Source organism: Choloepus didactylus, chromosome 1, assembly GCF_015220235.1.
Source record: "Choloepus didactylus isolate mChoDid1 chromosome 1, mChoDid1.pri, whole genome shotgun sequence".
Lineage (NCBI taxonomy): Eukaryota > Metazoa > Chordata > Mammalia > Pilosa > Megalonychidae > Choloepus > Choloepus didactylus.
The window spans coordinates 5,199,232-5,224,367 of NC_051307.1; the positions used below are offsets into that span (position 1 = coordinate 5,199,232).

The following is a 25,136-nucleotide window of genomic DNA, read 5'->3' on the forward strand; positions in this document are numbered from 1 at the left end:
ATTCCGAGGTCACCGAAGCGTGTTTGTTGCCTCGGTCCCTTGGTCTGGGATTTCTTCAGAGGAACGTCCTAAATGCAGATGACTAAGACTGCTGAACAATTTGCAGTCTTCATTTAATTAAAAAAAAAAAAAAGATGCGTAAATTTAGAACCTAATAGCACTGATTTGTATATGAGCTTCTGCAATTTAAAAAGCAAAGTGACAACCAGGCTTCGGAGCCTCTGGATTATTTAATGACCTTTGGGTTGTGCCCACAAAAATCCAAACTCCTTGACCGACTACAGTGGCCTGAAGTCAGCTGGTGGGAATGTGAAGGTCACCTTGGGTAAGGAAGGGCCTCCTGTGGCCACCAACCCGGCCCCTCCACCGGGTCCACCCAAAGCTCCGTGTTGCACAGACATTCAGGCTGGACCCCTTCTCTTCTCACTCCTCACTTAGCTTCCAGAACCCTTTGGGATCACAGCTGCAAGGTCCCTGATCCTAAGAATCTGTGAGGAAGACGCCCACCCCCACCCCTGCCCTGGGCAGCCTGCCCTGTTTTCCGTGCAGGTGTCCACTGGTCACTGCACCCTTGTGTGAACTGGGGCACAACGCCTGGCTCAGAGCTGGTCCGCTGTCATTGGGGGTGAATGACAAGCCCCCTTAGAAGCATGCCACTGGAGGGGGCACAAACAGTGGCAAGCCATGTCACCCCTTCCGGACACTGGCCTTGCCCGCTTGGGTGCTGGCCCAGCCTTGGGAAAACAAGCTGTTTAATGTGCTTTGTTTTCAATCCCAAGGCATCGACATGAAAGGAGGCCCACTGATGACATAGCAAATTGTCAGGAGTGAGCTCAGGAATCCGGGGCCAGTTCAGGTCTTTCTTTGCACTTGCCCATTCTCCCAAGGAGACAGGAATTTGGGGGAAGGAAGAGGGTGGGTGGTGGTGTGGATGCCAGTAAAATGCAGCCAAAGCTCACTCCTGCTCCCATGGGCTCACTTGGGGAGGAAAGAGGCCCCTGCAGCTGCTTTGGACAGACCTCAGCTCCCGTGAGCTTCCCAGGCGGCCTCTCGCGCTGAGCTGGTCCGGGCTCGGGTTCCAGCGAGGCCACCAAGTGACCTTGGGCAAGTCCTGACTCTTCTGTGCCCACATCCTTCATTTACAAAATGGGATAAGTTGGGGTTCGGTCAGGAAAACAGACTCTGCTCCAGGAGAGGAGATGAGAACCATTTGCGAGCTGTCCAAGACATTGAGCAAAATGCCTAGCAGATATTAGGGGTCAAGAAATACAGCCACTCTTTTAATTTTTAATTCTGAACCACTTTTAGATTTACAGAGCAGTTGTGAAAATAATTCGGAGGGTTTCCATATATTCACCCTCCTGCCACATTCACACCTTACATGACCGTGATAGAAAGATCAGGGCCAAGAACTTGACGCTGGCACTGCACCTTTTATTACACTAAAGACCTTTTTTTGAATTTCACCAGTTTTCCCTTTTTCTTTTCTTTTTTTTTTTTTTTTTTTTTTCCTGGATCCCATCCAGATCCCACAGGGCGTTGGGCCCTTGCTTTGCCTTCCTCTCCTGCGGTCAGCGAGAGGTTCTCAGTCTTTCCTGGGCTCTCATGACTTTGACACTTGTGACGAGTATTTATTGATCGTTGTTCTGCTGAATGTGGCTCCATTTGGGTTTGTCGGGTTTTCACGCCACTGGCCTGAGGTCATGCACGCCACAGAAATGACGCGCCCTTCTTAGTGCATTATTTCATGGGGTGCATCGTGTCAGCGTGTCTTGTTGTTAGGGTGTTGGTCTTGTCCCTTGGGGAAGGTGGTTTCTGCCGATTTCTCCCCCATAAAGTTATCTCTTCCCCCCTGTCATTAACATCTGGCTGGGGAGATCCTTGGAGACCAGGCAAATCCTGCTTCTCCCCAAACTTTCGTCCTGTCTGCAACTGTTATTTCTGTGGAATTTGCTCAGAGATGATTATTTTCTGTTCCTCTCTTTCCCTCTACATTTATTAATTGGAATTCTACTGCAAGGAAGAGCTGTCACTTCTCCTACGCCTATGTGTTTGATTGATTGCATCAGGATGGACTCGTGGATATTTATTTTATTCTACGCAGTCTAACCCAAGATGTTTGGTATTTATTTTGTTGCTGAAATTGTTCCAGCTTTGGCCACTGGGAGTGCTGCAGAGGTTGCCTCTTGTTCTCTCCTTTTTTTATTTTTAGTGGCACTTCTTTGTTTTCTGGTTCCACAAGATGTTTGTTCTAGGCTCGTCTGTATTTCCCTGCCTGGCCCTGGACTCAACTGTGTCTCCAAGGAGCTTTGGTTCCTTCTGTTGCAGAATGGTGCTTAAACACAGGATCCGGGCACCTGCCACACTCCGTACTGCTATGATGTCATTGCTTCTATATTTCTGTGTCCATCTATCCGTATATAAATTAAAAACCATGAGTTTATACCAATAGCTTTGATTCCAACTCAACACCACAGAGTTTGTCTTCATCTTCCCTCTTTCCTGATTTTCTGCTCCCTTCCCCAAGAGTGTGACATCTGTACTTACTGTCTGTAATGTATTTACTTAAATATTCGACCCTGGTGTGCACATGGAGTCATTTCTGAATTGCTCGCCTGACCCCTGTGGGCAGCGGTCATGGAGCAGACAACAGCAGTTATGTGCAGTCAGGACATTGCTTTCCGAAGTTCTCTTCTCCCCACCCTCTTCAGGGGGTGTGTCACTCACTTTTAATATGGGTGTGTCCCTTTGTCAGTGTTTGTGTTCAGTTTGGAGTCCCCCCACCTCCTGATTGGCTGTAGTTGTGGTTTTGCTTTTAGGTCTGTGAGGAGCCTGTGAAGCTATGGTTCTAGGGATAGAGCTGTTAAGAGGAGAGAAATGGTTCTTGTCCCTCATCTCTTCCACATGCTGCCGGTTCCCCTGGGCCTTCTGCTGTGTTCCCAGCCACCCAGAAGGTGACGGTGCATAGCTCCTGGTCCAGCCTTCCTGAACTTCTTTTGCACCAATGAGCAGACACCTCTGTGCTCCGTATGTCCCTTCTTCCTTACGTGAAGGCCACCTTCTCTAGATACGCTTTTGCACTTTGCTCTTTAGTTAAGAGTATGTCCTGGAGATTGCCCCATATCAGTTCCTGAAGCCCTGGCTCCCTCCCTTTGGCAGCTGCACAGTTTCCCTTTCGGCGGGCGTGCCATAGTTTATTCAGCTACTCTCCTATTGATGGGCATTCGTGTTTTTCCAGTATTTTTGTGATTATGAACGGTGCTGCAAAGAATAAACTTCTGCATATGCATTTTCATATTGGAGATGTATCTTCATGGTAGATTCCAAGACATGGGAAGGGTGGGTCCAAAAGTAAGGGCAGATGTCGTTTTATTAGGTTTTACCAACTTTGCTTCCAGAGGCTTGTACCAGTTTGCATTTCTGGCAGCAGCGGGTGAGAGCGACGCATTCCCCCAGCTGCTCAGACACCGAGTGCTGCCTGGTAGGGGAGGGACGACACCTGTGTGTGTGCTCTTACCCTCCATCTCTCTAGTTATGAGTGAGTTCAAGTATTTTTGATGTGTCCGAGAGCTGTTCCCTATCTTATAATGTGATGTTTCCATTAATTGCCCTGTTTTCCTACTGAGTTCTTGGTTATTTGTCCCTCAGTTTTTAAGGTTTGTATAGTTGGTTTGTTAGCTCTTTGTGACATTTTGTGACATGTTGTGAATATTTTCTCCTAGATAGTTCTCTTTTGACTTTGTTTATGGTATTTTTTGTCACGCAATTGTTTTGTTTGTATGTGGTCAAATTTGTCAGTCTTTTTAAAAATATTGTCTCTGGGCTTTTAGTCAATGTTAGAAAGTCTTTTCAATACTAAGGTTAAAGAAGAATTCACCTGTTTTCTTCCAAAATGGTTCATTTTTCGTTTTTTGCATTTAGTTCCATGATCTATTTGATATTTATTCTTATGTACGGCATGAGATATGGATCTATTTAATCTTTTTTCCAATTGGCCTCTTAGTTGTCCACCATCATTTTAAACATCTGTCTTCACCCGGTTGGTCGAGATACTGCCTCTGTCATGTACTAGTTCCGTCTGTGTTGGAATCTGCCCTGGACTTGCTTGCCTCTCATCTGTATCCGTGCCAGCGAAATGCTGTTTTAGTTATGGCAGTTCTGTGGTGTGTTTTAATGCCTGGCAAGTCTAACGCCCTTGTGGTTTTCCTTTGCTAGTGCTTGCTTGGCAATTCTCGCTTGTTTTTTTTTCCCACATGAGCCTCATGTCTTCCTTTAGCCTAGGTGGATGGGGTCGGGAACGTGAGCTGGTGCCTGGGGTGTGGACGGTGCCCAAGATGTGTGGCTTTGTGCTAGTGCGCCACACACGTTCTGCCTGATACAAAGGGTTAGTCAGCTCTGAAAAGGGAAAGAAAAGTCTCGCCGTCCTTATTTTCACTTGCTCATTTTATTTCCTTTGTAAGACCACCGCTTGACCTTAAAATTTCCCAGAAAAATCTTTGCAGGCTCTTGGAGGAGAAGGTCAGTGGGTAAGGGGTAACTGCTGTGTAGAATCTATCATCTTACTGGCCCAGGCCAAGAAGTTGCATCCTGTGGTATTTGATGCAGCACTGTATCTTGCAGCTGGTACAGAAGATACATTGTTTCACCCACTTAGTGTCTGGCTGCTGTGACGGCTGTGCCAATGGGTGGATTCCTTGCCCGGCAGTGGGCTGGGGGCTGTGTGCTGTTCTCACAGCCAGGTGGGCCAGCTCCACAGGACAGTGCTGTCCCCAAGCTCATGGCATCTGCCAAGATGTCACAACCAAAGCAGCTCCAGGCAGGAGAATGTCCAGAGCAGTCCAGAACCCAGAATTCCATCATCTCTAAGAAATGGCCTTCATTCTCCTCCAATGACCTTTTGGGTGGTGAGATAGATGTTGCTGAAACAGGGAGAGGTTGGAAGCATGTCAGTTAAGACATTCTGTGCCTTTTAACTTTTCTCTTGACCATTGGAGATTCTTAAGAAATAGCCACACAATAACATCATGGCTTGCCTTTTGCTTGGCAGAATAGTTTTTGTGCCGTTTTGCAGCATTTTGGTTCTCCCAGCCTTGGCTGTGCCTCGTTGTTGGAACCAGTTCACCTTAAATGCTCCTCCATAATGGAGAGTCTTTGAAATCGATGAGCTATGGTGGGAAGTTGTGGGCTGATTGTTTTTTTTTTTAGTCACCAAATCAGAACTTACTTGAATAGGATGTGTTTTCTACTATATATGAAGACAAAGGTTTAAGAAGTGTTTTGGTCCCGGGTCTCGCTCTTGGTGTAGAGTTTATCTTCTAAGGTTAAAAGGACAAGCCCTGGCCATCTGTCAAATCCTGATGTGTTCTTTTACAAAATGTCAGTCTTGTGGCCTTGCAGTCAGATTCCTTTAATCACACATCTGTCACGTGGAAGTTTTTAATTGCTAGAACCAAAATGGATGGAGGCAGACTGAAGGCATGGGAGGATTCTTGGGAAGGATGCTGGAGAACACAGAGCTGGAGGTGGGGTTGGACCACAAGGCCGAGGGGGCAGGAGGTGGGTGCTTCTGGGGCCTGCAGTGCCAGGGCTCAGACCAGCCACCAGGCCGGCCCCTTTCCAGCCGAGGTCTCGCATCTTCCCTCTCAAGTTCCAGGGAGAGGCCGGGCCCTGGGGTTCCTGCCCACCTACCCCTGGGGCAGGGAGAGAAGGGGGCACCTTGAGTAACATAAGAATGGGAAGAGGTAATTCTCCAAAACTCAAGCAGAGGACTTTCACCAGAAGAAAGAAAGGAGGCCACTGTCTTCCGCTCCCCAGGACGTGCCTTCAGCCAGCTGTGCTGGAAGAGATGCTGGGCCAGCTCCACAGCCCGCAGAGTGGCGCGGGGCGGCCCTGCCCTGAGGAGGCCGTGGTTCTTTGCTGACAGTGGAGACATCACGATTCACAACCCCTTCGCAGTCATTATTGCAACACGGGTGATGGGTCTTTGGTTTTGCTGCTGTGTTTTGCTCTTTTTCCCTTCTCTCTCCCCAAACTGAATTCCCCTCCCTGAGCTCCGTCCATGGGGGCTGGCTCTCGGATGTGTGAGCTTGCTGATAGTTGACCACAGCTGCTGTTTGCAGAGATTGAACCAAGATAAGTCTTATTGTATTTTCTTAAATTTGAAGAGTTTGAAAGCAGACATATCCCTTGGAAAGACTGTTACTGCAAAGGAGAGGCTAGGTCTGCTTATAGTTGTGCCTGAGAGTCTCCCCCTGAATCCCACTTTGTTGCTCAGATGTAGCATCTGTCTCTAGTTAAGCCAACTTGGTGGGTGAAATCACTGCCCCCCCCCCACACACACACATTGGATCAGACACCCAGGGGAGTGAGTCTTCTGGCAACGTGGAATATGACTCCTAGGGAGGAATGTAGACCTGGCATCGTGGGATGTAGAACATCTTCTTGACCAAAAGGGGATGTGAAAGGAAATGAAATAAGCTTCAGTGGCAGAGAGATTCCAAAAGGAGCCGAGAGGTCACTCTGGTGGACACTCTTATGCGCAGTATAGACAAGCCTTTTTAGGTTCTAGTGAACTGGGATAGCTAGCAGTAAATACCTGAAACTATCAAACTGCAACCCAGAACCCCTGAATCTTGAAGACGATTGTGTAAAAATGTAGCTTATGAGGGGTGAGAATGGGATTGGGAAAGCCATGAGGACCACACTCCCCTTTGTCCAGTGTATGGATGAGTAGAAAAACAGGGGCAAAAAAAAAAAAAAAGAAGAAAAGGAAAAACACCCAGTGTTCTTTTTTTACTTTAATTGTTCTTTTTCACTTTAATTTTTATTCTTATTACTTTTACGTGTCGGGTAATGAAAATGTTCAAAAATTAATTTTGGTGATGAGGCACAACTCTGTGGTGGTGCTGTGAACAATTGATTGTATGCTTTGTATGACTGCATGGTATGTGAGTATATCTCAATAAAATTGAATTATTAAAAAAAAAAAATAGGCGCCGGTGGCACCCATGTCTTCTCACCGTCCTCCTCTCTCCCAGGGCCCGCTGCTGCTCTGCTTCGAGGAGGACCCGCGGCGGCAGCCCCTGGAGCTGGCCGTGCAGCACGTCTCGAGTGTGACCAGATCCACCCAGGAGAAGGTGAGCTGGGGGCAGCTCACCTGGGCCAGGCCTGTCTATGCAGAAGTGAATTAATTTTAAAGCCAGGGGAAGGGTTATTTTGTTTCAGAATTATTGGAAATTCAGAAACCTTACATCAAAATTTAAAAGTTTGGTGCATCTACCAGTGAATGGTCTAGCCAGACTGTGGATATTATTTGGTCTTGAAAAAGAATGGAGTTCTGCTGCATGCTGCAACACGGGTGGACCTCAGAGTCATTCCGGCTAGTCAAAGATGCTGGACACAAAAGGCCAAATAGTCTGTGATTCTGTATATGTGGAATATCCAGAAGAGGCAAATTCATAGATGCAGAAAGTAGGTTAGTGGTTGCTCTGGGCTGGGTAAGGGGAGGGTTTGCGGGGAACTGGGATGGACTGCTAATGGGTAAGGGGTTTCTTTTTAGGGTGATGAAATGTTCTGAAAGTGATGTTGCTCAACCATGTGAATACACTAAAAGCCATTGGACTGTATAGTTTAAATGGGCAAGTTGTGTGGTGTGTGAATTAAGTCTCAGTAGAGCTGTTAAATATTTTAAATAGCTTGCAACGTGATGTGTAGATTTGAGCCATTGAGTTATTACTTAGGATCCATTTTACTTTTGCTAACGGTCCACAGGCTGAACTTACTAGACTGGTCAGATACCATAAATCCTTTTAAATATACTTTTTAAAATGTCTATAACAGATCCTAAGACTATTTCTCTTAATTACAACACATTTCTTACCCTTGGCCTCTGATTTCCTTTTCCGTTATTAAAATCGTTTACTTGCTGGTTACATTCAGCGTAACTATCAAATCCAAAGACCTGCCCCAGGTGGAGAAAGAGAATATCCTGGCAGCTGCTCTTTGCCCCAGACTTGTAGTTGACAGTCTGGACTTGCAGTTAGTGATGAGCGTTTGGTCTCACTTTTGGAGAAAAAAATGAATCAACCCCTACTTTTGTTTCAGATCTCTTGCTTGTATGTCTATAGAGCATATAAATTTAAAACATTCGCTCCAGTAAAGCTCTAGCCTCCGTCACTTCCTTCCCCCACCTCAGCTGTGACCGTCCTGCTGACAGCGGGCTACTTTCTTCCTTCTCAGCCGGGTGTTTGTATGTCACTGCTGCATGTGTGTGTATTAGAGCAGCTCTATGATTGCTCATGGATAGACCTACTTTGTATTATTAAATTAAATGTATCAGTGCCACTGAGTGGACAGGGAGGAAACACTGGTGTGAGCCGGGGGTGGGGGGAGAGGGTCTTACCGTTCCCCAGACCCCCCCCCCCCCGCCTTGTCTGTGTCTTCCCTATGACAGGTAGGGGATGGTTTGTGCGTTTACCACTTTTGTCATTTTTATGTACAACTTCGCAACAAGGTTTTCTTTACATCACATGACAATTTTGCAATACTTTCAGCTCTGGTTCATTTGTCGTAACTACAGTTCAGGATTCCATTGCAAGGTTCACCTATGGATATGGATAATCAGGGGTTTCTCATTTTTTCCCAAGTACAAACAGTGCTGCAGTGGACTAGCATGTTTGCTGTCTCCAGTCTCCTTGGGCACAAGCACTGGCATTTCTCAGGGGTCAATGTGGGACTGCTGGGTCGGAGGTGTGGCCGCCTCAGCGTGACCAGGGCTTCCCGAGCCGGCCTCCCAGCCGGTGGCCCAGGGGACGCTGCTGGCAGTGTGGGAGAGTTCTCTTTTCCCCATGCCTTTGCCAACAGTGGAATCACACAACTGTGTAATTCCTTTGACAGGTGTGCGGAAGTCTCTGGGAGGTACTGTGGTCATTAAATAAAGCCTGTGGCAATCGTACAGGCTGCTGAGGCTGCCACGGCCCGTGGAGGCTGGGGAAAAGGGTCTGCTTTGTGGACTGGGGAGCACAAAGAGCCGTGGGCCTGACTTGGCCAAGGAATCTCCTGCATGGAGTGTGACTGTGGGGTGGGCAGCGCCCTTTTGATTATTGGCACATAGTTGCCAAACACCTTCGTGGCTGGGCGGTTTCTGTTGTGTGTTACCTGACACTTTCCTGCTGAGAGAGGTCAGCGCCAGCTTGGAGCAGAGAGGAGGAAGCAGAGATGTGGAAAGAACTCCGAGTCCTTCATTTTTCACATAATCAGCTCTATCGGAACATCATTTCCTCCCTTTGGCCAACGGAGGTTTTGCCAGTCACTGTCAAGTGTCAAAAGCCGTATGGCCGTGAAGGTGAGGCGTGACAAGGACAGGCAGGAGAGCTGTGGGGGCAGCCGCCCACCGGCCTGGGGAACCTCAGCCCCAGCCCGGCTCGAGGACAGACATTCTGGGGACGTCACCATGAAACCAATGCAAGCTCGTGGAAGGAAACTTGCGAGAAGCCCGGAGCATTAAAAATAACTGTAGTGGGCTCACGAACCGTGATTGTGCCTCTTAATGTTTTCATGTGTGTTTCCAGACTTTTAACTTTTTTCCTATAATTTAGAGTCTACTGTGTGTCTAGAAGTGGAATTACTTGGTGAGAAGCCTGAGCATTTTTAGGGGTCTTGATATATATGTTGCCAGAACAGCCACCTCTAGTGGGTCATTAAACTGTATTCCTTTTCACACAATCACAGAAAGAGTGCACACTCATTAAAAAGTTGAAAACCACTAGAAATGAACACAGTTTTTTTTTGAAATCTACCCCCTCCTTTCCCTGCCCTTGTCCCCGACTCCTCTGCTCCCCGCGCCCGCCCCCCAGGGAACAGTGTATTCTTTGAAGCGCCTCGCTCATCCCAGACACATGGAAAGCTGCGCACACAGGGTCTTATGTTGTTTTACAGCGACACTCCTCATAGGTTTTTTTGTACAGTCCTGTGGTTTTTCTCCTCTTGGTTCTTCACTTTTATTTTTCCTTGACCAAGGGGGGAAGGGAGAACGCATCATTGTCTTGTAACAGGGCGGCCTGTGTTATCTTCAGGAGCCTCGGCTACCCGAGTGCTTGCCGTCTGTGTTCATCCGGCTGCAAGTTTGGGAAGGGGGGTCCTAGTGGAGTCCAGGGTGTCGCAGCAACACCCCCACAGACACATCGGGCTAGAGGCCTGGGCCCCTGAGAAGGTAACGTTGGAAGCAGGGCACCCTCGGATTCTTGGGCCAGCCCTTCCCACGCTCGAACAAGCATCTTGGCCAACCACAGCACGTTGCAACGGCCCCGTTTGCAAAGGGACGGAGGCAGCATAATGAGAGTTTCTCTGGTAACATGTTATTCACATGTTCAGTGAAGATGATAAGACGTTGAGGTTTCTTTCTAGTATTATCCCGGGGGTTTCTGCTCTAGAACGGCCACAGAGGGCTGTCAGCTTACAACGGCGCCTTCTTTTTTCAGCAATGAAACCATCTCCCTCCATGGGTTCCAAGCTTACACTGCACAGCAGCAGGTGCTTTCTTCCTGCCGTGTGTGATTCTTGAGAAAAAAAATGAATCTGTAAAAGAATTTCAAGACTCGGAAAGGGCATGAAAGAGGCACCGAGTTCTGATTTCAGGGGCATTAAGCTCCCCAACCTCTGGCACTAGCATGAGACGATATCTTCCTCCTCTGTCCAGCTCAGCCCTGACGTGGGATGGATAGTGGGCCTTTGAGCCAATGTCTGAGCCCAAAGGTTTCTGTTGTGTGATCTGCTAGATAGGTGGAGGGCTGGCCTGGTGAGCTTCCGGTCTCCTCTTTGAGCAGGCTCCTGGCTTGTGTTTGGTCCTGAGTCTCTCTGTGGACACCTCACGGAGCAGAATGGGCCCACCCTGCTCATGGGGGTGCTGTGTGGTTTTTCTTCCTTCCGTGGCCCCTGCAGACCCCTGTGCACCAAAGCAGTCACCTCTGCAACCGTCTTGGTTCGTCCACAAAACCCTTCTTCTGTGTGTGTTGCACGCAGAGAGCTGGGTCTTGTGTGGCTCAGAGCAGTGTGAGTTCTGTCATGCCCCCATGATGGGTGCCAGCTCCACACCCGGCCCCGCCAGCCCAGGCTGAGTGAGGACCCGAGCAGCTGTGCTGCAGTTCTGGCATTTTCCTGTGGGAACTCTCGGGCCTGGGGACCCTGGGCTTGCCTGCAGGACCTCTTTTCAGGTGCTGTGTGGGAGGCGACCCCCTCATGTCAGCACAGGTAAACCGAGGCACACCCTGCACCCTGGCAGGGCAGCCTCCCTGGCGAGGGCCTGGCCACGCAGGAGGCCTTCTCCGTGGGGCCTTTGGACAGAAGCATCACCTTGAAGCTTTGAAGTTCTCCCCGAGGGCCCTCTCTGCCTTCTCATCCAGTCTCAGCACTCACAGAATACATGTGTTTCTCCACGCCTTTAATCGTGCTGTTATGTAAGAGAAATGACTTTCTACCTACGTGCTCTTTCCTCACATCTGGGAGGAGCTCTGCCCTGGAATGTCTGGCCCGTGTTGCCAGGGCTGGTGACCCAGCTCTTCCTGTGCAGAACACGGCCTTGGCCTCCCAGGCATGTGTGTGGGTTCAGAAGTTTCATGCGCGATTCCTTTGGGGCATGAGGATGTTGCTGGAGCGTGGTTGGCACCGAGATGAGCTCTGGTGCAGGCTCGTTTTTCTTGTCTCAAGATGGAATTCAGGGGCAAGAGGCATAGTAGCAATCAATAAAATTTATTTGAAAGGCCGGCACACACGGGGACATAGCAAAGGTGGGTAAGACAGAATAGACACTGGAGAGGTCAGTGCGGGCGGGCCCCAAGAGGGGGGTGCCCTGGGTTCAGCTGTGTCCAGGTTTTACATGTTAGCCTGTTGCTGTGCTTTAGGCCAGGGTTGGGGGTAGAAAGTCCCATTCTCCTCCACCCTGGCTCTACCCCTCCTTTTCCTCCATCTGTGTATCTCAGCTGACTCTAGGAATTAGGGTTTCTCCTTTCACCCAGCCCCTCCTTTCTCCCTCTGCCTATCTACCCACCTGTCACTGGTTCTCATAGGGTCTGGTCCCCCTTTGGCTCGGCCCCTCCTTCCTGCTCTCCAGCTGGCTGTCTGCGGCTGGACGCTGGCTCCAGCTGAACCGACCGACGCCCCTGGTCCACCCAGGGCGCCCCATTCCAGCCTGCCTCACGGACACACATTCGGAAACCCGCTGATGAAGACTGCACATGATTCGGGGTTCGGGGTTATGCAGCTGTGGGTGCTCCCTGGGAAAGCCATGCATTTCTTTTCTGAAGCACAGTGAGTGTTTTCTTGAACTTGAGGCTTACTTGGAAAATGTCATTGAAAGCAGTGATAGAGCTTTAGGGAGTGTGGTGTTGGCTTTCCTGGTGTGCTGTGAGAAGCTTGGATTGCTTCTATTTTGGGTGCCATTTCTAACTGAATTGAGGCTAATTCTGGTGTTAACAGTCAACTGGAGGTTAACGTTTTAGATAAAAGTTGTAAACCCTCCCGGCATGGCGAAGGCCCCGGCTTGGAAGCCAGGAGACTCTGGTTTGGGTCTGGGCTTGCTTGGGGCCTTCCCTTCTCTCTCCACACTGCAGATGTGGCACCTGTCAAGGTCTAAACCCTCCCTGGCCTGGCTGGGGGGAGGGTGGGGTGCACAACTGGGCCACTGCGTCATCTGCTGCGTTAATTCAGGGTGGTATCGGCTGTGACCGTGTCCTGGGCAGAGGCCTCCGAATCCATTCCCATTTGGTTCTCACAGCCACCCTTTGCCATTAAGGGGTACCATGCCTCCTTACAGAAGGGGAAACTGAGGCACAGAGAGGTTCGGTAGCGTGGCCAAGGGAAGGAGCTAACAAGTGGCAGAGGCAGGCTTTGAACCCTAGAACCCAAGTTTAGCCACTGCACAGGATCAACATGGTTCAATATGTCATCTTTCTCCCCCCACTGGCCCCAGCACCCTGAAAGAGACAATGCACTAGGGAAAAGAGAACCGAAAGGCAGCGACCAGCCTTTGCTGATGTAGAGCCATAGTAACAAACAAAACTTGAGCAATTGTGTGGGATTCCCCACAACTCCCTCCCCCATTCTGGGCACAGGGAAAACCCAAGCTGTACTGGGTGTGTATTTTGATGGGAAGTGGATGTTTGCTATCCAAGGTTTTCTGTAACCCATTTTCATCTGAAATATATTCCGAGAGCTTCTGAGTTCTGCGCTCCACTTGGCTACTCAATAAGCCCCTTTGTTTGCAAGACAAACATAATTCAAAATTGCCCATGTCTATCCCTCTAGCTGCTAGTAAAAAGTTCATAGGAAGCTAGGAAGCTTGGTTGCCCCATTTTTTTACTTTGCATGACCTGAAATTCCAGATACCCCATTAACTTGGTATTTATGATGAGATGCCTCTAGGTTGTGAAATGGTTTCAGACCAGACTGAGGTCTTTCCCGGGGCAGGCCAGGAGATTCTCCGTTGGAGGCTCCGCCCTCTGAGCACATCAAATTCAGATGCTGCCCCAGGTTGGGAGGGTCGAGGGTGGGGTGCCTCCGCGAGGGCGACTTGTTTGTGCAGCATGAAGATTTCCCAGCTGAGCCAGCCTTCTGGAGGCCTGCCTCTGGCTCAGGGGTGAAAGGAGCTGCAGGCCCCTGAGGTTTCATTTGTTTAAACACAGAGCGTTAGGGGAAAGCTTCATGCTGGCCCCAATGTGGGGAGCTTGAACTGTCTGCCTGGAAAGGACCTGATCTCCTCCTGGCCTTCTGTTTAAAGGAAACGTCTAGCATATGTCTTTTAATACAGATTGAACAAGAGACAGCATGTCCACAAGCGGCGTTTTCACTGTCTGCCTTCAGCTGTGTTGTGTGTAAATAGTACCTTGACCAGGTGGGATTACTGAGGGCTCGTTGTTGGTTTTTAAGTACCCCACAAAAGAAGGGCTGCAGAGAGTTATGGGGAGCGGGGTGGCCGAGCCCAGGGAGGGGGTCCGGTAGCCGAGGAGCGAGGAGCAGGCGTCAAGAGCAACAAGCCTACGTGGCCCCGGCACAGCTTAGAATATCACCGAGTCCCGCATCTCATCTGCACTCGTGGAGTTTCACTTCCGTCCTGTTTCTGGCATTTTCCATCCCGGAAAGAGCCCTTTATAAGAATATAAGTCCAGCCACAGGTGGTGAATTAGGATCTGCAAATAGGATTCACTTTATAGATGTTCTGATAATAATCAACTTCATGGATTTTACTTTTTAATTTGAGGAGACTGTTGCAGAGGAAAAATAATATTTTTCATCAGATTTGTGCCGTCTTAAGGAACTTTTAGAGAAGTGAGAATAAATAGCAGAGAGTTGGGAAGGAAATCTGATTAGGAATTCTGAATGATGAAGGCAGGGTCTTCACTTCCACGGTGTTTGGGAGTTCTTTCCTCACGGTGTTATGCAATGTGATTAAATGAAAACTATTCAATGGCATAAACCTCTTAGATGCATTTTTTTTTTTTTTTTGAGAAATACTCACTCCTTTTGGAGACAAAAGTAATTAAATTATTTCCAGTTCTCTAGAGTGCTCGAAGAGAAGAAAGAGCTGAGGCGACTGTACAAGAAGTTTAATTGAAACGGGAAGTGGAAAGGGCACAGTGAGCTTTGAGGACATTAGAGGACATTGAGGACAAAGTGGCAGGACTCGAGGACCACAGCCTGGACTTGTTTGGCTCCTGCAATTAAACAAAGGAATAGGTTTCAAGTTAAGACCTGTGTGCATAAGTATGTGGCTATTTGAGTCTAAGGGGCGTTCCAGAAGCTGGAGAGAGCACCAACGAGCTGAACAAACCATTTTATCCCACTAGTACAAGTTATAATGAAACTGGCTGTCCATCTTGGGCACCTGCCCTCACCTTTCAGGATTTTTGTATGTGCCCATGTTCTAATGATGCCGCCACCAGCTTCCTTCTGACTCTGATCCAAACCATCAACTGTCCACCTAGAGCTCCTCGGGCTCAGGACCCCACCTCTGAGACCCTCACCACCCACAGCCCACCCTCCAGAAACCCTCTTAGGTCCAGATGAAGGTGGTTTATCTGGAAGGCACAGCTCAAGCTTGTTGCTTGTTTTTTAAAATGGTTGATATAACTGAGGAATTCTTTGCTTGCTGTAGAAAAAATCTCAAGGATACAGCTGGTGGGTTTATGGTGGTTATTTTCAAGGGAGCACGCAGGTCTTGGGGAGTCCTTCCCTGGAGCTGTGGCTTCCCTCCATCCCTCGCAGCATCTCTGCTGCCACCACAGATACTCAATATCGTTTCTATTTAACTTTTACAAATCAGCTACCAATAGCAGACCATTTCCAAGAGAGAGACACTTAAAACCCAAGCACTAAGGAATTAAGAGCTGTGTTTAGTGTTCCACAGGAACTTTACTTTTTGTGGCGGTTTGGATATATTATGTCTCCCAAAAAGTCATGTTCTTTAATGCAGTCTTGTGTGAGCAGACTGATTAGTCTGTGGATTACGGTGGAACCTGTGAATTATTTCCATGGAGGTGTGGCCCCCGCCCATTCAGGGTGGGTTTGACTAGTTCACTGGAGTATTTAAGAGAGATGCTAAGAGCTGACACAGACCCAGATGCTTGGTGATGCTTAGAGATGCTTGGAGATGTGGACAGAAGGACATTTGGAGATGTTAAGCTAAGACATGAAGCCCAGAGTTTGCCCCAGAGATGCTAAGAGAGGACTCCCAGATGCTTAGAGAGAGAAACACCTGGGAGAACAAGCAAGGATGCACAGGAGCTGAGACAGAGGGGCTAAGTCAGATGCCCAGAGACATTTTGGATAAAGCCATTTTGAAACACAACCCAGAAGCAAAGGACGAGCAGACACCAGCCACATGCCTTCCCCGCTGACAGAGGTGTTCCGGATGCCATTGGCCATCCTCCAGGGAAGATACCCGATTGTTCATGCCTTACCTTGGACACTTTATGGCCTTGAGACTGTAACTTTGTAACCAAATAAACCCCCTTGATAAAATCCAATCCATTTCTGGTGTTTTGCAAAACAGAAGTGTTAGCAAACTGGAACATGGCTAAAAAGCACATGAAAAGATGCTCAACTTCACTAGTTATTAGGGAAATGCAAATCAAAACCACAGTGAGATACCATCTCACACCTACTAGAATGGCCATTGTCAAAAAACCCCACAAAACCACAAGTGCTGGAGAGGATGTGGAGAAATAGGAACCCTCATTCACTGCTGGTGGGAATGTAGAATGGGGCAGACACTCTGGAAGGCAGCTTGGCGGTTCCTCAGGAAGCTTTTGCTGTAGAATTGCTGTATGATCCAGCCATCCTGTTACTAGGTATATACTCGGAAGAACTGAAGGCAGAACACGAACAGACATTTATTTGCACACCGATGTTTGTAGCAGCATTAGTCACGATTGCCAAAAGATGGAAACAGTCCAAATGTCCATCAGTGGACAAGTGGATAAATAAACTGTTACCTATACCTACAGTGGGATATTATTCAGCTGTAAGAAGGAATGATGTCGTGATGCCCGGCATCTCGGCTCGTCTTTACCCTGGATTTGCCAATCCCATTTGAATTTCCTAGTGACTCCAACGTTGTGGCTTTCCAGAGTGTGTAGAGTTATATTTTGCTTGCTAAAAGAAAGTGAGTTGTGTTAGCCTAGTCCTCTTTTTGAAGTAGTTTATTCTGACTAGCTTTGTCACTGTTTCACTACTCTGCAGGGAAACAAGATGAAATTCTAGATGCAGGTAGAAAGGGGGACAATGTTGATGATCTATAAATAAACAATAAAAGTATCAGTTTAAATTGGGGATAAAAATAGAATGCGCCCTCGCCCATACTACTGCGCTGGGGGTAGGGGAACTCAGAATTAAGGTCGGGGTTTCTACTTGCCAGTCAGTGTCTGGGTAGATGCCAACTCTGAGTTTGTGAGCACTTGGGAAGGCTAACTAGCCAGGAGGGGTCACCACCCATTGCATCCAGGTGATCCTGAATCCTGCTGCTCAAGGAGGTGACCCCCCTTGGATGGTCAAGGCCTTGCTGCTGTTTGCATCGGTCGGGAGCATTTAAACCCATTTTGGATAATGCCTTAATACATTAAAAGGAGATTACTTAATTTTAAAACCCCCATTCCATTGCACTCTGGTCCATTTGACGAATGGGGCCTTTTTATTCTTGGGATGGCAGAGACAGAGCTGGCCCTGGAAAGGGGTCTTGTACTGGTCACTGTCCTCTGAGTGGGCCCCAAGGAGCCTTAGTGGCTTTTTGTCTGATAATCTCGGTATGTTGACGCAGGTTCAAATTGAGTTTTTAATTTGCCTTTTCCAGCGGAGCACGGAGGAGCTCCCAAGAAGTGGTTGCTCTGCGTGATGGATTTCATCCCCTGGGTGGGGAAGGTTTGGGGCCGGAGGGAGCAGGGGACGTCCCGTTTAGCGATTATCTGTATTTTCCCGACATGGGCGAGTGGTTACTTGTGAGCTTTGGAGTCTTGCATTCTAGAAGTTTTAAATTTTTTCTTTCTTTCTTTCTGTTTTTTTAACCAACTGCTTGGGCTATTTATACATCAAGGAATGCGTGGTGGGGAAGCTTTTGGTAGAACTGGATACAAGGGGAACCAACCCTTTAGTGTTTGAAACAAGGCACTTATTAAGCTGTCAGTTTTATTGGTAGAATGCTGATTAATTTCATAGAGAAGTGTCTAAAGAAATAACAGAAGTAAACCCAGTCATTGTCCTGTTTTTACTTTAAGCGGTAAAAGGCCCAGGCAGTTGAGACGAAGGACAGCGAATTTTCTCTGTTGTGTCGTTTGTGCGTATAATTCATCTGGCATCAAAACATGTTCCTCAAAAAAGAATTCTTTGTAGATCATTTATTTTTAAAACGATAGATGACTTTTTTTATACAAACATTTTTTTGTTCCAACCTTTTGTGAACTCTAGAGATGCAATAACATGATGAAGGCACGTAACTAATCCGTGGGAATCAGTTTTTTGAGAGCCATGTTACAAGAACCAGTGAAGGGGGGTGTGATGGTTAGGTTCATTTGTCAACTTGGCCAGGTGATGGTGTCCAGGTGTCTGGTCAAGCAAGCACTGGCCTAACCGTTAACTGCAAGGACATTTGTGGCTGGTTAATAAACCAGAAGGCTGGTTTATTAAATCATCAATCAGTTGGCTGCAGCTGTGACTGATTACATCAATGAAGGGCATGTCTTCCACAATGAGAGAATGCAATCAGCTGAATTTAATCCAATCAGTTAAAGACTTTTAAGCGAGACAGATAGAGGACCTTCACTTCTTCTTCAGCTGACCAGCAAAGCGTTTCCCGAGGAGTTCATTGAAGTTGCCAGTTCATTCCTGAGGAGTTCATCAAACATGTTCATCGAAGTTCCTGGTTCGCTGCCTGAGAAGTTCATCAGACATCTTCACTGGAGTCGCCAATTTGCTGCCTGCCCTATGAAATTTATACTCGTGCATACCCACAGTTGCATGAGACACTTTTATAAAATCTTATATTTATACATACCTCTTGTTGATTCTATTTCCCTAGAGAACCTTAACTAATACAACTTGGTGCCAGGAGTAGTTCTTGAGAAACAGAGACTTAAAATGGGCTTTTACAATTGGTTTTCTACTCTGATTAGATTCAAAGGCACCAATGACTCCATTTCCAGTAATCAAGATGGCATTGACAGTCTATGGTGTGAGTTGGCAATGGAGATAGCAAAATATCACCATTTGAGTCTCCTAATCATACTCTTGTATGAAGCAAGGCTCTGGGTGACCGTGTTTTTGACACGTTAACAGTTTTGCAGAGTTAAGAGGTATGATGATGTCGGTTGGTTGTTCTTTGATATGCCAGATAAAGTTATAAGAGAAAGGGACGAGCTAAAGGCTTCGGATGTAAAATTTAAGTGCCATATGACAGACGTAAAGTTTTCTATGTGTGCCCTGAAAGAAAATCTTATTCTTGTGGCTGCAGACTTGAGATTTCTGAAAAACAGACCCAGACTCTCTTGTGTGAGTGGCAGATTTACAAGGTAAACTAAAATCTCAACCTCACAGGGTGTCTGCTGTTAAAGTAAAGGCATTGATTGGAAAAGAATGGGATCCTGAAACTTGGGATGGGGACAAACAGATTGATAATAATGGCAGTGAGGACATTGGAACTCTGGATTCTGCTGAGTCTTTGTTAGATACACCTGTAGTGGTCTTTCTTGAGGAAACAGCCCCCCCACCTCCAGTCTGCCCTGAGGAGACAGCTACCCAACCTCCAGCCTGCTTTGAGGAAACAGCTTCCCAACTTCCAGTCTGCCCTGAGGAGCCTGCCATCCAACTGCCACCTAAAGAGATTAACCCTTCCGGGCCTGCTAAACCTGTAATCACCTCCCCTGAGGAAGCAGCCCTCACTCCTCAGTCTGGAAGAGATTATTGCTATTTCACCAGATGAAACTGCAGCAGAATGTCCTGAGGTAAATGGCTTGAGGGATACTTCTAATTCTTTTCATGACCCACCCCCACCACCAGTCTTTGCTTCAAGACCTGTAACTAAACTAAAGTCCCAAAGGCCCCGAAGGGGTACAAAGTGTGACCCATGAGGAATTATGCTATACTCCAAAAGAACTGTATGATTTTGCAACTAATACAGACAGAAATCAGGGGAATATGTGTGGGGATGGATATTAAGGGTGTGGGATAATGGTGGAAGGAATATAAAGTTGGATCAGGCTGACTTTATTGATATGGGCCCACTAAGCAGAGATTCTATATTCAGTGTTGCAGCTCAAGGGGTTAGAATGGGTGTTAACAGTTTGTTTGGGTGGTTGCTTGAAAAGTGGATCAAAAGGTGGCCAACATTACCTGAGGTTGAAATGCCAGAACTGCCCTGGTATAATGTAGAGGTGGGGATTCAAAGGCTTAGAGAGATTGGAATGTTAGAGTGGATTTATCATGGAAGACCTGCTCTCACACTCCTGGAATGTCCAGAGGACACACCTTTTACCAGGACTGTAAGGAATAAATTTGTGAGACTAGCTTTATCATCCCTGAAGAGCCCTGTAGTCGCCCTTCTCTGAAGGTCAGATATTACTGTAGGAACGGCTGTCACTGAGCTGGAATCCTTAAACACAATGGGGATAATCAGATTCTGGGTGGGCAGAAGCCAAGTGGCTGCAGTTAATCACCAAAGAGAAGGTGGGTGTGGCTACCATCATGGAAAACAGGCTCAAGGCAGCAGTCAAAACAATCTGACTCGCAGAGACTTATGGCTTTGGCTACTAGATCATGGAGTACCTAGCAGTAAAACAGATGGGCCCTCTACTAAATTCTTGTTTGAGCTGTATAAGCAGAAGAATTCTAGGTCAAGTGAACAAAAGTCTACCTTGAATTCCAAAACAGAGAGTCATGGACCACCCCTTACTCAATTCCCAGACTTGAGACAGTTTATAGACCCAGAGGGGAAGGCCGGGTAGCCTTGGGGAAGGACCTTGTTACACTGCCAAAAATTTATACTGTTAATTTTCCTCCCAGTCTTCTCCAGGGGGACATATGGCCTTTTACCAGGATAATTGTGCATTGGGAAAAAGGAAATGATCAGATATCTCGGGGATTATTAGACACTGGTTCAGAAGTGACATTAATTCCAGAAGACTCGAAACATCACTCTGGCCCACCAGTCAGAGTTGGGAGGTCTGGTGATGGATGGAGTTTTAGCTCAGGTCCATCTCACAGTGGGTCCAGTGGGTCCCCAGACCCATTCTGTGGTTATTTCCCAAGTTCCGGAATGCATGATTGGAATAGACATACTCAGCAACTGACAGAATCCTCACATTGGTTCCCTGACTCGTGGAGTGAGGGCTATTATGGTGGGAAAGGCCAAGTGGAAGCCACTAGAACTGCCCCTGCCTAGCAAAGTAGTGAACCAGAAGCAATACTGGAGTCCTGGAGGGATTGCAGAGATTAAAGCCACTCTTAAGGACTTGAAGGATGCGGGGTTGGTGATTTCCACCACATCCCCATCCAACTCTCCTATTTGGCCTGTGCAGAAAACAGATGGGTCTTGGAGGATGACATTAGATTATTGTAAACTTAACCAGGTGGTGACTCCAATTGCAGCTGCTGTTCCAGATGTGGTATCATTGCTTGAGCAAATCAGCACATCCCCTGGTACCTGGTATGCGGCTATTGAGCTGGCAAATGCTTTTTTCTCTATAGTTCTTAGTAAGGACCACTACAAATAGTTTGCATTCAGCTGGCAAGGCCAGCAGTATACATTAACTGTGCTACCTCAGGGGTATATCAACTCTCCAGCCCTATGTCATAATATTGTCTGCAGGGAACTTGATCATTTCTCCTTCCCACAAGACATCACACTGGTCCATTATATTGATGATATCATGTTGATTGGCCCTAGTGAGCAAGAAGTAGCAACTACTTTAGATATGTTGGTGAGGTATTTGCATGGCAGAGGATGGGAGATAAATCCAACAGAAGTACAGGGGCCTTTCATCTCAGTAGAATTTCTAGGTGTCCAGTAGCGTGGAGCATGTTGAGATATTCCTTCTAAGGTGAAGGATAAGCTGTTGCATCTGGCCCCTCCTACGACCAAAAAAGAGGGACAACACTTAGTTGGCCTCTTTGGATTTTGGAGACAACATATTCCTCATTTGGGTGTGCTACTCCGGCCCATTTACTGAGTGACCAGAAAAGCTTCTAGTCTTCAGTGGGGACTGAACAAGATGAGGCTCTGCGACAGGTCCAGGCTGCTGTGCAAGCTGCTCTGCCGCTTGGACCATATGATCCAGCTGACCCAATGGTGCTGGAAGTGTCAGTGGCAAATAGAGATGCTGTTTGGAGCCTTTGGCAGGCTCCTATAGGAGACTCACAACACAGGCCCTTAGGATTTTGGAGTAAAGCCTTACCATCCTCTGCAGATAACTACTCTCCATTTGAGAAACAGCTGTTGGCCTGCTACTGGGCCTTAGTAGAGACAGAACGCTCGGCCATGGGCCACCAAGTTACCATGAGACCTGAGTTACCTATCATGAGCTGGGTGTTTTCCGACCCACCAAGCCATTAATGTGGGTGTGCACAGCAGCACTCCATCATAAAATGGAAATGGTATATACGAGACAGAGCTTTAGCAGGTCCTGAAGGTACAAGTAAGTTACATGAGGAAGTGGCCCAAATGCCCATGGCCCCCACTCCTTCCACCTTACCTTCTCTTTCCCAGCCCACAGCTATGGCATCTTGGGGAGTTCCTTACAATCAGTTGACCGAGGAAGAGAAAACTTGGGCCTGGTTTACAGATGGTTCTGCAGGATATGCAGGTACCATCCGAAAGTGGACAGCTACAGCACTGCAGCCCCTTTCTGGGATGTTCCTGAAGGTGAGGGGAAATCCTCCCAGTTGGCGGAACTTCAAGCAGTGTACCTGGTTATTCACTTTGCTTGGAAGGAGAACTGGCCAGAGATGTGTTTGTATACTGATTCATGGGCTGTTGCTAATGGTTTGCCTGGATGGTCAGGGACTTGGAAAGAACATGATTGGGAAATTGGTGACAAAGAAGTCTGGGAAAGGGGTATGTGGATAGACCTTTCTGTGTGTGCAAAAAACATGAAGATATTTGTGCCCTATGTGAATACTCACTGGAGGGTGACTTCAGCAGAAGGAGATTTTAATAATCAAGTAGATAAGATGACCCATTTGGTGGATATCATCAGCCTCTTTCCACAGCCACTCCTGTCATTGCCCAATGGGCTCATGAACAAAGTGGTCATGGCGGTAGGGATGGAGGTTATGCCCGGGCTCAGCAACATGGACTTCCACTCACCAAGGCTGACCTGTCCACAGCCACTGCTGAGTGCCCAATCTGCCAGCAGCAGAGACCCACACTCAGTCCCCGATATGGCACCATTCCCCGAGGTGATCAGCCTGCTACCTGGGGGCAGGTTGATTACATTGGAACACTTCCATCATGGAAGGGGCAGTGATTTGTTCTCACTGGAAGAGACACAAACTCCGGATATGGGTTTGCCTTCCCTGCAGGCAATTCTTCTGCCAAAACTACCATCTGTGTACTTACAGAATGCCTCATCCACTGTCATGGTATTCCACACAGCATTGCTTCTGACCACGGAACCCACTTCACAGCAAATGAAGTGAGGGGATGGGCACATGCTCATGGAATTCTCTAGTCTTACCATGTTCCCCATCGTCCAGAGGCGGCTGGGTTGATAGAATGGTGAAATGGCCTGTTGAAGACACAATTGTGGTGCCAACTATGTGGCAATACCTTGCAGGGCTGGGGCAGTGTTCTCCAGGAGGCTGTGTATGCTCTGAATCAGCGTCCACTCTATGGTGCTGTTTCTCCCATAGCCAGGATTCATGGGTCCAGGAATCAAGGGGTGGAAACAGGAGTAGAACCACTCACTATCACTCCTAGTGAGCCACTAGGGAAATTTTTGCCTCCTGTCCCTGCAACTTTAAGCTCTGCTGGTCTATAAGTCTTAGTTCCAAAAAGAGGAGTGCTTCCACCAGGAAACACAGTAATAATCCCATTGAACTGGAAGTTAAGACTGCCACCCGGCCACTTTGGGCTTCTTATGCCTCTGAATCAACAGGCAAGGACAGGGATTACTGTACTGGCTGGGGTGATTGATCCTGATTATCAAGGGGAAATAGCACTGCAACTATACAATGGAGGTAAAGAAGAGTTTTCCTGGAATACAGGAGACCCCCTAGGGCATCTCTTAGTACTACTATGCCCCGTGATTAAAGTCAATGGAAAACTGCAACAACCCAATCCAGAGAGGACTACCAATGGTGAAGAAACTTCAGGAATGAAGGTTTGGGTCACCCCAGCAGGCAAAGAACCATGGTCAGCTGAAGTGCTTGCTGAGGGTAAAGGGAACATGGAATGGGTAGTGGAAGAAAGTAGTGATAAATGTGAACTATGGCCACGTGACCAGTTACAGACATGAGGACTATGATAGCATGAATATTTCCTCCTTGTTTTGTTATGAGTATGCTTGTATTTGTAAAGCAAATATCTTTGCTTTCTTCTTTATCTTATCCTCTTGTCATATGACATAAGCTGTATTGTTCATTTTGCAGTATTTAAGTTTAAAGAAATTGTCAGACCCCAGAAAAAAGAGTCTAACAAATAGAAGGAATGTCTGATCCAGGGGCCCTGCTGCTTATCTCGTAGATTCCAGGTGTGCCATAAACTAAGGGTTGAAGGCTGTTTTAGAGATCCGAGTCACAGTGGCGCCTGGACCCCAGGGGGTGGACAAGGGAAGATTAAAAGTAATGTGTTAAAACCCTAGTAACCATTCAGCAAAAACTGATAAGCACTCACCCAATCAAGGCCCAGAATACACTCAGCAGAACCCTTCCCCCCCAACACCCAACATGGGTTTTTCCTTTAAAAAATGCTGCTCTCAGATAGAGGGCCAGAGCCATTTTTCCTTTCTTTCTTTTCTGATGGCTCCCACCTGCTTTCTTCTGCTTTCTTCCTCTAATAAACCTTAAACTCTCTACTTAAACCATGACTCGCTGCGTTGTGTGAATTCTTGAACGGCTCTGGAACTATCATTTGGTGCTGAAACCCGGGACGGAGGTTTGACTGAGGTTTAAGTTTCCTGGCCCCTCAGGGCAATGGGGCAGCCTCCCAGTCAACTCCGTTCCCCGAACTACACAGCTGTTCAGGTTTCCATGCATTCAGTGTCTTGAGTCCATCAACTCAGACCACCTTGACGCGATGCCGGCTCACCCTCACGGCTCTCAAACATCTACAACTAATTTGGCCCTGGGTAGTTAACTGATGTCTTTCTGCCCAGATTCCCCCTCGGGAATTTTGTTCAATGTCCCGTGGACATCCTGGCCCACCTGTGTGGTGCCTCGGGCTGCTTTAATGCGGTGCCCGGCTTTGTAAGCCTAGGAAACCTGAGCACTCAGTCAAAACTCTCCTACACTCTGTGAGTGTCTTTCCCCATTGCAGCAGTCAGAGTAACCCGGGGGATGCCTTGGGCGAAACACTGCACGCATTTCCTGACTCCCAATGACAAATCGGGGATGCCTGCTTTGTTGTTGCGACCGGGTCCTATGGGTCTGGGCCGTTAGTCTCA

General features: G+C 47.6%; 1 protein-coding gene across 1 annotated transcript in view; it reads left to right on the forward strand.

Annotated features, from left to right (window-relative positions):
- Positions 1–25,136, forward strand: part of C2CD2 (C2 calcium dependent domain containing 2) — an 85,679-nt gene that overhangs the window by 4,089 nt on the left and 56,454 nt on the right. Inside the window, exon 2 of the mRNA XM_037831427.1 lies at positions 7,038–7,136. Within this exon, the coding sequence (XP_037687355.1) occupies positions 7,038–7,136 (99 nt within the window). The remainder of the gene's footprint in view (positions 1–7,037; positions 7,137–25,136) is intronic.